Source organism: Brachionichthys hirsutus, unplaced genomic scaffold (assembly GCF_040956055.1).
Source record: "Brachionichthys hirsutus isolate HB-005 unplaced genomic scaffold, CSIRO-AGI_Bhir_v1 contig_1141, whole genome shotgun sequence".
Taxonomy (NCBI): domain Eukaryota; kingdom Metazoa; phylum Chordata; class Actinopteri; order Lophiiformes; family Brachionichthyidae; genus Brachionichthys; species Brachionichthys hirsutus.
This window is the reverse complement of record NW_027180627.1, coordinates 29,953-44,791: the sequence shown is the minus strand read 5'-3', so window position 1 is coordinate 44,791 and position 14,839 is coordinate 29,953. Positions and strand designations below refer to the sequence as shown.

The following is a 14,839-nucleotide window of genomic DNA, read 5'->3' as shown; positions in this document are numbered from 1 at the left end:
AATTGAACTGTAGTGTCTAAATCTTAAATCTTTATACCAGACACTTATATGGTGAAAAGACGTTGCATTCTCACAGTGGAACAAGTTCCCAACTGCTGAAATGCTAGTTTTTGGCAGCTAAATAAGTTCATTTTAATGAGGGATAATGTTGAAATGCTGTATTTTTTATCTTTGAAGAATCTTAAATACAGTGTTTCTAGGTTTGCTACACATTGAATGAGTGACAGGTTTACGGCAGGTCCTAGAGTACCGTCAGGCCAAAGATTGATCCAGTAATTTATTCAAAAATAATGACAACCTTCCCTCCATATTCTTATTGATTCTTCATACTTAAGTTTTTTAAATATATTTGTGCTGTTCAGTTTTTAATCACTTGAAGTTCTCGGCTCTTTAATGAAATTATTTATTCTTGGGTTGTTTTTTTTAAATCAAGCTATCTTGAATGAATGCTTTTAATTTCTCAGTAAATATAGCAAAAACACTTGTTTAGTAGCGTACATTCTGTGCTGTATGTAGGGCAGCCTTTTCTAGATCGCAGGAGGTATCTTTATTAAAGTCAAACATACGTTTACAGGTTTGTAAAATAACTGCTGCTTTGATGTAGCTTTCTTTTCTTGGCATGTATAAAACATGAGGGGATATTTCCATTGTTGTATTACTCATTTTTTATTTTGACAGCAGTGAGGATAGACAAAATAATACAAATATTTCTCTGTGGAGCTTTGGGAAATGTAGTATTGCAAATCATGTTATAATCTCAGCCACATTTGCTTGAACTCCTCCGGCACTTAAACATACGTCCTTCTACAACTTAATAGGTCACATGGTGCCAGCTTGATCTTCCCCTACTGGGTGATTGCGCTCACGTCCATCTCCACCTTGACTTTACAAGCCTGCTCCTCCGTGGAGCTGGAATGAGATTGCATGATTTAATTCCTTGAACTAAACTATTTAAGGAAGGGGATTAGCAAAGGGTCTCTTTGTAGGGGAAAGGTGTTAAGGTGCCTTCATTGCTCCAGCCCTGGAAATGTAACTAGATAGACTTTAGACAGACACTTTCATGCTGTCATATTTTAGAGATTGTTGTTTTGTTTTTTCATATAATGTATTTTTAAAATTTGAGTGAAGTACATTGTTTTAACCAGCCTTTATCTGGTTTGTTATTTTTATTGTCCAATGATGTTTTGCCGTACACTGTATTGTGTGAAATGTGCAATAAAGATAGAAATTGAATTCCCTTGTGAAAGTCCTTTGTGCTCGTTTTCTCACATTTCACATGAGGTTTATTTGTACAATGATAAAGGACAAATATATAACTCCAAATCTCTTACGTTTTGACTGAATCCAACGCCGGTTGGCATGAGCTTAATATTTGCGATATAGTACAAATAAAGATAAATGTCAATCAAAAACTGAACCGAGCCAATACAACAGGAATGTTTAATTTAAAAAACATCAAGAGGTTTGTTTTATACAAGCAAGAAACGACACAAATAGCATTCCTGTATAAGTTACTATGAATGCTTGGATAGTTTGGTGTTCATCCATTTTTATTTATTTTAAATGTGGTTATCAAACCAGCATCAACAATCACTTTCCTACTACTATTTACAGCAACATGAATGCTTAACAGTTCTCCTGCTTTATCTTTAAAAAGAATAAGAAAGTCATAGTGGTGGAGATGGGACGATGATGAGATTCAGTCCCTGAGGGGGGGGGGGGCGCTCTTCTTCTTAACTGCTGTTGCAGAAGTCTACGGTTGAAAGAAGACAAAGGATTTAGCTTTACAAAGCACAACATAATATGATGAACTCGTGTATGGAAAAACGGTGGTAATAACACTGGTGATATTACAGCTTTGTGGCAGAAAGCTTTCTGAATAATGCCCATTAATCCAATTGATAAAGTCAGGTATTGATCACAAGGACCTCTTCAAATGAATTCAGTCATGTGGTGTCTCACCTTAGAGAATATCACTAGTTCACTAAAAGCATGGAATGATCAATGACCGTGTAATCAAAGGTGCACTTGTGGATCTCGACTCACCAGTGTGTGCAACGGGTCTGTAGTTGCCCACCAGGCAGATCTCCCCCTTCTTCTGTAGGACGACAGGCTTATCCTCCGTCCTCAGGCCGGTCGGCTGACGAGAGAATATGAAAGAATAGCTGTCCTTGCAGGTTCCGTTAGAAAATACTTCTCTGCAGGAGTAATGGACGGCGTAATTGTCGTAGTCGGTGTCGATCACCCAGTGTTCATCGTCTATGAAAGGCAAGGGAGAAGGAAGAGCCAGTTTTTTATCAAACATTTGTTATATTGTGTATGAAATATCGGTAAACATTATAATAAACCTGGCATCCCAGCCACATCAACTGCTGAGACTTAAATGTGTGATCATCTCTAATTCAAATGATTGTTTTTAAAGCACGATTGCAATAATACAAGGTCTGCCGCTCAGCAGCAAATCAATGCCTCCCAGCTGATGAAGCAGCTTATTCCATCGTGCATTAGCCTTGAGTATCTTGTCGAGCAGGAGAGCCAACAAAATTCAAGTCGGAAATTCGTGTTGGATCCAATTACTGTTCAGCTGCGAATGTTCCACAACTCACTTCCACTCTGCAGGTATGATGCAACTCCCGAGTACGTCATCTTGAACTTGGCAGGGTCAAGGCTTTCCTCAAAAGTGGCCATCATGTTTGCACACATTTCCCAGTTGCTGGCGTTCAAGGAGAGAGGCAAGCATTATAAGTATGCGTGTGTGTGGGGGGGGGGGGGGGGGGGTGCAATATGCTTAAAACAAGCAGCAATGGATAGAATGAAGGAAAGGTGGGTGCTCACACTAAAAAAAATGGAATCTTACTTCAGGATGATGACTCTTCCTATAGCAGTGGCCGTCATTTTGCCATCCTCTTCTATAATAAAATTGGCCACGATGTTGTCGATTAAAAACAAGCCCTCTGGGTCCTTCTTTCCAACAGCGTACCACGTCCCTGCATACTATGAGAAATAAATCCACGTGTAGGTTCAACTGCTAAACTCTGAATGCTCAAAGGAAGACGCAAACATGATCGCAGACGTTTGTAAATCTGACGATATGTCCAACTCACTCTGGTCTTGTCAAAGTTCTGCATGACTTGGATGTTGGCCACCTGGCAGTCCTGTCCCCAGGACAACGCCAGGAGGCAGAGGGCCACAGCGTACTGCAGCATTGTTCTTCATGAGACGGTAGAGATAAAAACAAAAACAACAAACAGAAATAAACTCAGGATGAAAGTATTTGGTGGAGAGGAGGAGGCACAGTTGGGAACAGCCACTTTGACAGCATTTAAGTTCTCAAGTCAAAGAAAGTGAAGTAAATCAATGTGCTGCAAAGAAAACCATGAACAATTTGAGCTAAGGAATCAAAAACATTCAAATTAAACGAGTTAGAAACCAGTCTCAGTAAAAACACAACTACATAGTTAAGCGCATACCTGATTATGAAAATTTGGCCGGCTCGCGGAGATCCTGTGCTTTTCTGTCAGGATTTGCCTTTATAAAGCAGGGGCTACTATTGCATAATGACTTCTGGAGACCCGACCCTCCCCTTGCACTCCTCGTTGCCATTGGACGTTTACATAATTTTAGGCCCCTATTGATTTGTGTGCTTTTCAGATTTTCTTTTTTTTTTTTTTGCCTGCAGAACATTCCAAAAATGGTTTCCCGTCCGATCTGCTGAGGAACCTCTTGGTATTGTAAAAGCAACAAGCATAAAATCAAAACGGCAAAAGAGGAACCTCTTGAATAAGCGATGGAAAGCAAATTTAGATACAGACAAACATCTGTCACACTCCAGGGTGCACATTCTGAGAAAACAAGGTAGTGAGTTGGATTTTACATCAAGATACAGCTTGAGTGTTGCGCATGCACATGCATGAAACTACACTATAAATCTGAGAGGAGTGTGTGTGTGTGTGTTTCTGGGAGCTCCCAGAACTGTGTTTGTATTAATGGTGGACAGAGTATGCAAGTCCACTCACAGCAGAAAACAATCAATATGAAAGAGAGATAATCGTATCCTGCATTTCGTCTGAGCACAAAGTCTGGCATTTACGCCCACAGTAGGTGACAATGAAATGATGTAATTACAGTAACTAAACCCATCTATGTGTTTCTGGCTTCTGTGTGCAGTGCACTGTTGTCATTTGATCAAAGATTAACTGTAATGTTTGTTAAATTGCCCGACAGACAGAGAAATACTGGGTTTTTTTTTGTGAAACCACACTCAAGAACTCTCCTGGATTGCATGCTTAAAATGTACATAAATTATATCATTCAAAGTATAATCATGACAAGAATAACACAGAATAACGCTGTCTCGCAGGTCGGACTAAGTCTACGGTGGCAGTTTAATCTGTTATGCTCTGAAATCACACCCTCTGTGGGCCCTCTGTCTGGTTGACGGAGCGCAGCGCTGCCAAACATCTGCAGCTTGCATAACCACGGGCCCCAGCTAGTCAAAAACAGTTCAATCACTCACTTTCAGCAGAAATAATAGCATCTGGATTTTGGTCAGAGGCGGAATAACATTTCAGAATCTTGGGTGTGAGCCGAGACACAGAATGTATTACACTGCTGGGTTTGTCTATACATTTAAAATTAATTTGTGGGGTGTGAAAGGCCCTAATGGCTAAATACGGCTTCTTTCTGAACTTCAAATAGGGCAATGTGGGCATTGTCCACTCATTCCACTCAGATATTCACTGCTGCCTCAAGCCAAAGCTAACAAAGAGCTTCACTGCAGAAAACAGCCAGCTCTGTTTGTCACCTAATGGCAGGTGTCTTCAGTGCATTTGGGGAAATCCAATGGGCCGTCATCTTGGATCTTGCTCCTGTGGCCACGGTGGATCAGACACAGTTTGATCCCAGAGAGCCGAAAATAAAGATTGTAGTTTTGTAAATACGTATGGAGAAGAAGAAAATACACACAATAAAGAAAGTTACTACAAAAGACACAAATGATTCCATTCATCCTGAAAAGAGAAATGCCAGAATTTCAGCTGTGTTTTATTATTTATGTTCACAGTTGCATTTTAGTGTCCCCTGTCGGTCTTCCCTCTCCAGCACAGTAACCGCCAGCCACTTCACCCCACTGTGAAATGGGCTGCTCTAATTTGTTTCCTCGACTCCTCGCATCCACACGCCCACACAGCTTTTGTAGTTCTCTCTTGATGAGCTTGCCTTAATCCCCAAGGTAAAAAAAATAATAAAAAATAGTGAGGAACTCTTTGTCTTGCCAGCCTGCCAGCAGCTAACCAGACAGTACACTCAGTTAATAATAGCCAGCCATCTTTGTTTAGGGCCTCGTTCCCAGACGTCTCCCCAATTGGCAGATCTCCAATTCGAGGGCTGATGCCTCTGTGATGATGGCGATTTAATTAGAACACACAGGTAGGCCCGCACTTTCGCAGCAACAGATCGGCTCACATTATGGCTCTAAACCCAAAGGCGAACGTGCGCCTTAGGAGAGGCAATCCAAGACTATTAGGGACTCCACCGGACTATGACCATGGTAGATCTACAGACACTGACATTCTAGTCTGTGCAGCTTCTCTCCTGCATTTGTTTTCAAAAATCTACATCTGTTGTTTGTGCATTACTTTATTTGGAGAAGAGGCGCCTTATGCATTTTTTTTTTTTCTGTGCTCCCTCTTTAGAATTTGGTCAACATGAAAATTAAGGAATGGACGTGAAGAAGGTGGAGGATTTCAAGTACGTCGGGTCAACATTGCAGAGTGACGGAGAATGTGGGAGGAGCGAGGATGAAGGGAAAGGTCTACAAGACAGGAGGCGGAGCTAGAAGTGACCGATTGAGGAAAAGACAGGAGGCGGAGCTAGAAGTGACGGAGATGAACATGCTGAGGTTCTCCCTGGGAGTGACCAGGTTGGATGGGATTAGAAATGAGGCAATAAGAGGGACAGTGAAGGTTAGACGTTTTGGAGAAAAGGTCAGAGAGACCAGACTTTGATGGTTTGGACATGTCCAGAGGAGAGACGGGGACTATATCGGAAGAATGATGTGTTGGGGAGGACAATGCAAAGGACAGGGCGAAGTGGAGAACATTGATTCGCTGTGGCGACCCCTCACGGGACAAGCCAAAAATACAGTAGTAAGGAGTGCCATTTTGGAAAACTCGTTATGCATGTCTATTCCAGTGGAAAAACAAGGGGTGCATAAAATGTGTATAAATCTTGTTGATAAAGGAAACATGCCGGGGACCGGACCTTCTGTGTGAAAAGCAGCCCTTGATTGTAAGAAATTCTAGCGAGCCGCCACTGAGGGGAGCGTTACACAAGATAAAATAGTGCTGGGATTTGCAGGTTAAGGACGCTTAGAGCGGGGCTTTTAAAGTCATGACGTCACTTTAATTAGCCACCATTTGATCCTTTCAGCCACTAAGCCGCGCTCTGACTTATTCTGTCCGTCAGCGGACACGGGATGACTCCCTCGGGGACAGGGACTCAGATGCGCCTCAGCAGCACGCGTGGATGCTCTACTGATCCACTCAGCCGACCCCTCTTCGTTTCGGTGCACCTGTGCAGGTGATGCTTTTGCGGGAAAGAAGAGGCATACAAAACTGAAAAAAAGTTCGTTTTAAAAAATGGCAGACAAGGACAGCGTGGAGAAATACCTGGAGAACAACCCGCAATTTGCCAAAGAATACTTCGACAAGAAGCTGCGCGCCGACGCCCTGTCGGCCGCCTTCAGCGCGCCTCTGGACGTCACGGACACCGCGTCCTTCAAGGATGTGAACTCTGTTCAAGAAGCTGCCATCATCTTCGAGCTGGTCCAGGAGCTGCAGAAACAGGGAAACATGGAGGGCTCCCTTCATAAAGTGTTGCAAAGGGTGGCTCTGATCGTGCAGGCCGACAGGGTCAGTTATTACATGTGCCGGGGCAGGAACGGAATACTCGAGCTCGCCACTTGCCTCTTCGACGTCACGCCCGCATCCAAATACGAGGCTTCCCTGGTCAACCCGCAGGCTGAAATTGTCTTCCCTCTCGACATTGGTATTGTCGGTTTCACCGCTCAGTCCAAAAAGCCTCAGAATGTTCCAGACGTCTCTGCGGTGAGGAGAATAGCGGCGCGCGCGCGCTCTGCTACAAAGTTGTGCGTGTGTGAGTCTGAAAAATAAGAGACGCTGTCATGGGTTTCGTGAATGTCATTGTTCAATCTATCTCTTAAAACATATCATTTATGTCTTTTTTTTTTTTTTTTTTTACCTGCATCATTGTTTCAGGAGAATATCTCATTACCTTAATTGATTTATTCATGCTCTAACATACACAATGTCATAATATGGCCTTAAATATTGGTATTGGAACATGGCCCATGAAGAATTAGTCATAGGACACTTGTATCATTTCACATAGTTTTCTTTCTATTCTAATATTATTATATTGCATCAGCTGTCTTGTTTAATAGGTAGCAAAAGAACGCAATCACATGTCTGCACATGCAGCCAATAAAAGAACACAAATCCCAGAATGAATAAGTTATTGTGAATACCAATCTTCGACCTGTATGAAGTGCATGTATTGGTGTATCGGTGATAGGCCATTGTTTGTTTGTTTGTTTTGTCTGCCTTTGGATTCAGCCAAATCTGACATTTTCTTTCTCGTCTCGATACAGAATAAAAGATTCAGTGACTTTGTGGACAAACAGACTGGATACAAGACGAAATGCATGCTCACGTATCCCCTGATGGCTGAGAAAGAGTGCCTTGGAGTTGTCATGGTCCTAAACAAAATAGGAGCGGATGCATTCTCTGCAGAGGATGAAAAGGTAGGAAAAACTTTATCCACTGTCACTCACAGAAGAAGCTGAAGGGACAGGGATGTCTGATATAGACTGGTTCATAAATAAAGCTTCTTTTTTATCAACCAAAATAGAATCGTTATTATTAAGTCTTCTTTTTCTTAAGTATCTTAAACCCACCATAAATTACAAGAAATCTGATGGTTGTATACCAAATCCTCTGGCCTGCTATTTTAAATTTGCTTCAAAATAAAGTCTTGCTGCATTCAGCAGGGTGTAAAACACTCCTATTATGTTAGTGGGAGCCAATCAGACTCCACTGGCTTGGAGGGCGCGCGTGGGCATTTGAATAACGCAAAACCAATAAAAAATGCTGAATGATTTAACAGGATATGTCCTATCCCTGTGGTCTATATCAGAGGACAATCACTACTGACCATCAATATTCAGAAGCAATATACTCACGCTGAGGCTCAGCTATGTAAGGACCCAACTTGGTCTTGGTCCTCTCCTTAAAAAAAAGTTTTAAGGAGAGGAATGATGGAAACTCTTAACTGCAGCCGCTCATCTGTTATGTGCGTGTCCTTTGTGTTAGATATGTATATATATAGTGAGACTTGGGTATTTGAATAAACCGCACTTATGGTTTCCTGTAGATCGACTGAAAGAAATAGATGGCGTTTACTCTGTTCCTGTGTATTCCTGAAAGAAACCTTTCATCTGATTTGATCTGCAGCTCTTCCACAAGTACATGAACTTTGCTCAAGTGATCGCTCTGCAGCATTACACAGCCTACATGTTCAACGTGGAGTCCAGGAGGAGTCAGGTAATCGCTGCCATTACTTGCACTAAACAGAATGCAATTGATACTCCACAAGTTAGCATTTAGCTGCCTGCCACTCATTGCCGCTGCCCTCAGGTGCTCCTCTGGTCGGCCAGTAAAGTGTTTGAGGAGCTGACGGACATCGAGAGGCAGTTTCACAAAGCGCTCTACACCGTTAGGACCTATTTACAATGCGAGCGATACTCAGTGGGTCTGCTGGACATGACCAAAGAGAAGGTGGGGTTTTGCAGAAGTGATTGAATATACAGTCTTCATGACTACAGGGATAAATAGCATATCCCTGTAATAGCGTTTTTCCCTTCAAGGAATTTTATGATGAATGGCCGGTGAAACTGGGCGATGTGGAACCCTATAAAGGCGCAAAAACACCAGACGGCAGGGTAACTTCTCCGCAATCATTTAGATTTGTAGTACTTCAAATCCCAATTTCCTCATTTATTCTGTTTTTCTTCTTTATTTTTAATTTTTTTTTAAGTTGGTGTGTGATCACCTTTTCGAAAACTATTTTCTGTCTTTATGTACAGGAAATCCACTTTTACAAGATCATCGACTACCTCCTGGAAGGCAAAGAAGAAATCAAAGTCATACCGTGAGCAGCATTGGCTCTAAATCCATGATAACATTACATTTCAAAATGCAGATTGATGTTAAGAATTACATTGATGTTAAAAATAAGAATTATTTTATTATTTCTGTGAGAATCTGAGGCCACACATTTAAATTGACAGAAAGGGAGGGGTCCTCAATACGTACGGTACTTTAAGACACTTGAAGCATCAGGCTACTTTAGACAATCCTGGGCTTTGCTTGTGCCTTGTTTGTGTGGGCATCTTTATCTGCAGAGTCATCATAATGCATGCAAGTCAGCACAAGTTCACTTGCTTCTTGGGAATAATTTGCCCGTGTTCTGTTTCTCTTTTTCAGCGGTCCGCCTGTAGATCACTGGGCTCTTGTTAGTGGACTACCGACCTATGTTGCAGAGAACGGCTTTGTAAGTCGCTCGCAGCTGCAAAAGAGGGCAGTTCATTAGCAGAACTAGACAGACGTACCGTCATCTAAAGCAGCTGCATAAGAATGTAGTGAAAACAAGGGATGCATTCATTACAATGTAATAATGAAAATGAGCAGCATGCACGTCGAAATGCGAGACTTCAACGTTCTTAATGTGACTTCCTTGCAGATTTGCAACATGATGAATGTGGCTGCAGATGATTTCTTCACTTTCCAGGTGAGCTTTCCGTCCTGCTGATTCATAAGCACAGTAAAATATGCTCACATTCAGAAAGGGCTGTTTTGAAACTGATGGACAAGCACGACTCTTTGATTTCACCGTCCTTCAGAAAGAGGCTGTGGACGATACGGGTTTTGTCATCAAGAACGTCCTGTCGCTGCCCATTGTCAACAAGAAGGAAGAAATTGTCGGCATCGCCACGTTTTTCAACAGGAAAGACGGCAAGCCGTTTGACGAACACGACGAGCAGATCACAGAGGTCAGCAGCATGCACGCTTTTATGATTTTCTGTCCCCTATCTACCTCGACAGAACAAAAGATTTAGATAATGTTGAGCTAAATGCTTGGAAATGATTTTGCATTTGCCACACAGTGCATTTATGAGTAATGGCTTCTTACTCAGCTGTGTTTCTTCTTTACTTCCTGGCCTGCCTCTTTTGCACCAGGCTCTGACACAGTTCCTGGGTTGGTCAGTGCTGAACTGCGACACCTACGACAGGTTGAATCGCATGGAATACAGGAAAGACATCGCCCAGGAGATGCTGATGTATCAGAGCAAATGCACCAACAACGAGATGCAGTCCATTCTGGTCTGTATCGGCCTGACCCCGCGCCACATGTTCCCTCCCCTTTGACCTCGCTGAGCATTTGATCTACTCACGCAGGAATTAAGAGCAGTTAAAGGTCAATGCACCTCAAATAGCTTTTTGAGTGTAGGACCTCTCCTGTAACAGCCATTGCAGGACTAATGAGCGATCTGGTGCATCGCTTGTCAGTGACTAACATTTGAGAAGGGAGCATAACAGCTTAGAGCGTTGCAGCTTTCAGCACTCGTCTGAGGGGTTTGATTTGTAGAATCCTCTACAAATGATTGCTCTCTGCTTTTTTTTAACCAGAACACCAAAGAAAAGTTTGATGCAGACCCTGAAGACTGTGACCAGAAAGAGATGTACAAGCTATTGGTATGATCTGTCATCGTTCAAAATGAAACACATCGATATCAAAGATATCACACTTTAGCCGACAAATAGAAATTGGGATATTGAAATGATTTGCATCATTTGTCTGCATTTTGTGTTTGGTCTTCAGAAAGGAACCTGCCCACCAGCGGACAATATCAATGGGGAGAATTTGTACTTGTTCTCCTTCAGCGACTTCCCCGTCTCAGAGTTTGACCTCATCAAAGCCGGAATTCGCATGTTCTTTGAGCTTGGTGTTGTTGAGAAGTTTAAAGTTCCTGCAGAGGTGAGCCGTCGGAATGTGTCACGACGCCCTCAGCGGTGCCGACGCTGCAAACCGTCCTGATTACCTGGAGGATACCCCAGTTTGTTTCTGCAGATGTAGCGAATAGTTGACTGTATGCTTCGGCATAATGCGTGAAATACCTCAGAAAAGGGCCCAGTTCAAACATTCATTTAGTTAACATTTCGTATAGAGTTGTCTCTTTGAATGCAAACGAGGGAGAGATGATCGAGGGTAAATCTGTCATCGCGACGCCTCAACTGAATTCACGTTTTCTTTTCTCTCACCTTGTCGTCCGATCCCACCTTCCCACTCCAGACGCTAACCAGATGGATGTACACAGTGAGGAAGGGCTACCGCTCCATCACCTACCATAACTGGAGGCACGGCTTCAATGTAGGCCACACCATGTTCTGTCTGCTGCAGGTAACGCCCGCACAGCATCTGCTGCATCTACGGTAGACCTCGGCGGTAGAGCTCGCAGATTGTGTTGGCCTTCCACTCTTTCATTCGCATCTCTCTTCTGCATCCACGCAATGCGCCTTCAGGTGTCAAGCAGACCGCTCTGTTTATATGCGCCTCACATTTCTTCATATAGCTAGTCGAGAATTTCCATGGAGGTAAATTCAGCCCACATTAAGTATTGATCGTGACGCGTTTTAGAAAAATAAAATGTGAGGTCTGTTTTAATGACAATGTTCATCGTTACCTGCCTTCACAATCTATACGTGCACACGTAAATGCCTGCACGCAATAATCTAGAATTTCTGTCTTCCTACTACAGACAGGGAGGCTGAGGAAGTACTACTCTGATCTAGATGCCTTTGCCATGGTGGCTGCTGCTTTCTGCCATGATATTGACCACAGAGGCACCAACAACCTCTACCAGACAAAGTAGGCCAGCATAGTATAATTTGTCTACGGGTGGGTGCTGTGTGGATGTGGGTCACCTGTGTTGTCAATTTGTCTCCTCTCTTTTGTAGGAGTACACATCCACTGGCTAAGCTTCACGGCTCCTCCATCATGGAGAGACACCACTTGGAGTACAGCAAGACGCTCATGGCTGAAGAGGTTTGGCACCGTCGCAGGATGATGAATTCATAAACGCATTTACTGTAAATGATGAGAGACATTTTGACCCCTCATCACTTTCTCTTGCAGAGCCTTAATATATTTTGCAACCTGCAGAAGCGCCAGTTTGAGCACGTGCAACACCTGTTTGATGTTTGCATCATTGCCACCGATCTGGCCCTTTATTTCAAGTAGGTCACACACACACACACTGCTAGCACACCGCAGTATAGCCACAGCTAGTTAGCGGTGGCCAACTGTTGTGCTTCTGCTCGTGCAGAAAAAGAACCATGTTCCAAAACATCGTGAACGCTACAGAGCCAATGGCAGATGAAAAGGAATCCATTGGCTTCATCTCCAACAACCCCACCAGGAAGGAAATCGTCATGTATGTAAACGATTCAAGCAGAGGATAATTCAGCTGGACAGGAAACTAGAATTGTTAGAAAGATTTCTGCAGACCTTTGCAAATCTTCAACATCAAAAGCACTGTGTAGTTTGTTTTGTTTTTTTTGCTACTTCAAATATCTGTCTGTCAACTCTAGGGCCATGATGATGACAGGCTGTGACTTGTCAGCCATCACCAAACCTTGGGAGGTACAAAGCAAGGTGGGTTGCCTTCACGTGGGCAAATAAATAGTGTGAATAAACACACACAGAAGCAAATCGTACAAAAATGTTGCTTTTGCTGCAAAGCGTTAAGCATCAAGTTTTTTTATTGTGCAATTTTTCTCAATTTTTAAGAATGCCACTCATTCACTGTCCTTTCCTCCGTATCTCTTTTCTTTGATTTCCCTCCACCACCGCCCCCGCTGCTCCTCTCCAGGTGGCTCTGATGGTTGCTGCTGAATTCTGGGAGCAGGGAGATTTAGAGAAAAATGTCTTGGACCAACAACCAATTGTAAGGGTCGCGCCTCTCTAATGCCTCGTCTTTTCTCCATGTCCCATGACTTCTTCAACATTTTGCATTGCTTTTCATCTGAAACTCCCCTCCTCTTCCTCCCTCAGCCCATGATGGACAGAAACTGTTCCGATCAGCTACCCAAGATGCAGTGTGGTTTCATTGACTTTGTGTGCTCATTTGTGTACAAGGTAAGGCTTTTGCAGAACACAGCTGGCACTATAGACTTATAATGAAACAGTGAGCGGGAGGTGACGGTTCGAAGATGAATTTCAAGTAATGAAAAAAGGACAGGCATGGATTTAGGAGGGCGAGGGAGGTTTCTGGATTTATTTATTTTTTACTTTCATATCATGAATCATTAACTTTCCATAGTTTCAAGTGTGACTTCTGATTTCAAGACAAAAAAAATGCTTTTCCAAATGTGAATTTAATTCTGATTTGACTAAGTCAGGAAGGTACTGTTTATCTTAGAGATATACTACCAATACTACAGGTACACAAGCCAGCAGGCACGCCTGATCTGTGATGTAGACAAATTTACATTTCAGTTTCCGAAAAGGAAGGAAACGAAACACAGATTGTGTGTCCATATCTTCTACAATATGATTGCTAGATTTATAGATGTGTTGTTCTAGCTTCAGCCACTTTTGCTTGGATGGCAGAATGTACAGAACTGAACCTGTTGAACCCAGACGGTCCTGGGGGGATTGTCAGTGGATGACAAGACAGCACACATCTGTTGTCTCTGTGGAAGTGCATAATCCGAAACAACGGGAGTCCCCTGCAGCATGCATCCCAGATCCCACTACGTGACTATGGTGTATATCTACATCCAATGCATTTCCTTTCATTAATCAGGAGTTCTCCAGGTTCCACAAGGAGATCAAGCCCATGTTTGACGGTCTGAACAACAACAGGGCGCACTGGAACGAGCAAGCCGAAGTATACAACGCAAAGATGAAGGCCATTGAGGACAAGAAGAAACTGGAAGAAGAAGCCAAGAAATGTAAATATATATATAGATATCAGTTCAGATTATTGCCTATGGTAAGAGTTCAGAGATGAGAAACATTTGGCCTGACTACATCGTTTCTCTTGTCTCTTTCATTCCAGCTGGAGACGGAGGGAAGTCGAAGACCTGCAGCATCTGCTAAGTTCCTACTGTGATTGTGGATATGGACAAATGCGGATTGGTTTGACAGCTGATCTGATTCAACCAAGACTAGGCTATAGCTAGATTAATCTGATTTACTCCAGATTAGTTCCTTCTGGTTAGATGCCATCCTCTCTGGTGCAGCCTCGACATGGTCAGGTCTGCCCTGCGGCCCTGTCTCACTATTCTTCAGTGGAGTAGGCGTCAGAAACTGATTGCAAGGGGAGCCATTTGACTCAGAAGGTATGATGTGTTTGAAACTTCCTGTTCCCAGTTTGAAAATCAGCAGCCGCTTGGACAATGTACAAAATATTTCCATGTAGCACAGCAACAACTGAAACATTTCTGGCATGTATGGTTTGAAACGGTGCTTGAATACTTTCTTAAGGTGTCCGCAAAATGTACAACTACATTGTAAAAAGTACAAATGCAGTAGTCTTTATTACAGTAGCTCAAAAAGGACGCTGCGTGTGTGCTGGGTACAAGCCAAAGTTAATGGTTTTCAAACAGTATTATAATACAGCACTTTGCACTTTGCATGCGGCTGATTTGGCTGACAATGGATGGAGAGCAGGAAGAGCAGGCAGGCATGATACCAA

The 14,839-nt window shown here is 42.9% G+C and overlaps 2 protein-coding genes across 2 annotated transcripts; one reads left to right on the top strand and one right to left on the bottom strand.

Annotated features, from left to right (window-relative positions):
• Window positions 1–1,532: 1,532 nt before the first annotated feature.
• Window positions 1,533–3,487, bottom strand: LOC137916217 (retinol-binding protein 4-A-like). Its single transcript, XM_068759298.1, has 6 exons — window positions 3,471–3,487; window positions 3,105–3,210; window positions 2,858–2,994; window positions 2,607–2,713; window positions 2,047–2,259; window positions 1,533–1,753 (listed from the first exon to the last, which is right to left on the bottom strand). Exons 2-6 carry the CDS (start codon window positions 3,204–3,206, stop codon window positions 1,734–1,736), a joined length of 579 nt encoding a protein of 192 aa, XP_068615399.1. The 5' UTR covers window positions 3,207–3,210; window positions 3,471–3,487; the 3' UTR covers window positions 1,533–1,733.
• Window positions 3,488–6,638: 3,151 nt separating this feature from the next.
• On the top strand, window positions 6,639–14,241 carry LOC137916216 (cone cGMP-specific 3',5'-cyclic phosphodiesterase subunit alpha'-like). Its single transcript, XM_068759297.1, has 22 exons — window positions 6,639–7,106; window positions 7,670–7,822; window positions 8,532–8,621; window positions 8,715–8,855; window positions 8,945–9,019; window positions 9,164–9,228; window positions 9,564–9,630; window positions 9,820–9,867; window positions 9,980–10,129; window positions 10,317–10,460; window positions 10,767–10,832; window positions 10,960–11,115; window positions 11,431–11,538; window positions 11,897–12,006; window positions 12,096–12,183; window positions 12,274–12,374; window positions 12,464–12,571; window positions 12,729–12,792; window positions 13,010–13,084; window positions 13,192–13,275; window positions 13,946–14,093; window positions 14,201–14,241. The coding sequence occupies exons 1-22, from the start codon at window positions 6,639–6,641 to the stop codon at window positions 14,239–14,241; spliced, it is 2,550 nt and encodes an 849-aa protein (XP_068615398.1).
• Window positions 14,242–14,839: the final 598 nt, after the last annotated feature.

Excerpts from the sequence above, each read along its gene's own strand:
- LOC137916217 (XM_068759298.1), bottom strand. The coding sequence starts at position 3,206 with ATGCTGCAGTACGCTGTGGCCCTCTGCCTCCTGGCGTTGTCCTGGGGA. Across the intron at positions 2,995-3,104 it reads AGAACTTTGACAAGACCAGA|TATGCAGGGACGTGGTACGC; the intron begins GTGAGTTGGACA and ends TATTTCTCATAG. Across the intron at positions 2,260-2,606 it reads ATCATACCTGCAGAGTGGAA|ACGATGAACACTGGGTGATC; the intron begins GTGAGTTGTGGA and ends TGCCTTTCATAG.
- LOC137916216 (XM_068759297.1), top strand. The coding sequence starts at position 6,639 with ATGGCAGACAAGGACAGCGTGGAGAAATACCTGGAGAACAACCCGCAA. Across the intron at positions 7,823-8,531 it reads TCTCTGCAGAGGATGAAAAG|CTCTTCCACAAGTACATGAA; the intron begins GTAGGAAAAACT and ends TTTGATCTGCAG. Across the intron at positions 12,007-12,095 it reads AACAACCTCTACCAGACAAA|GAGTACACATCCACTGGCTA; the intron begins GTAGGCCAGCAT and ends TCTCTTTTGTAG.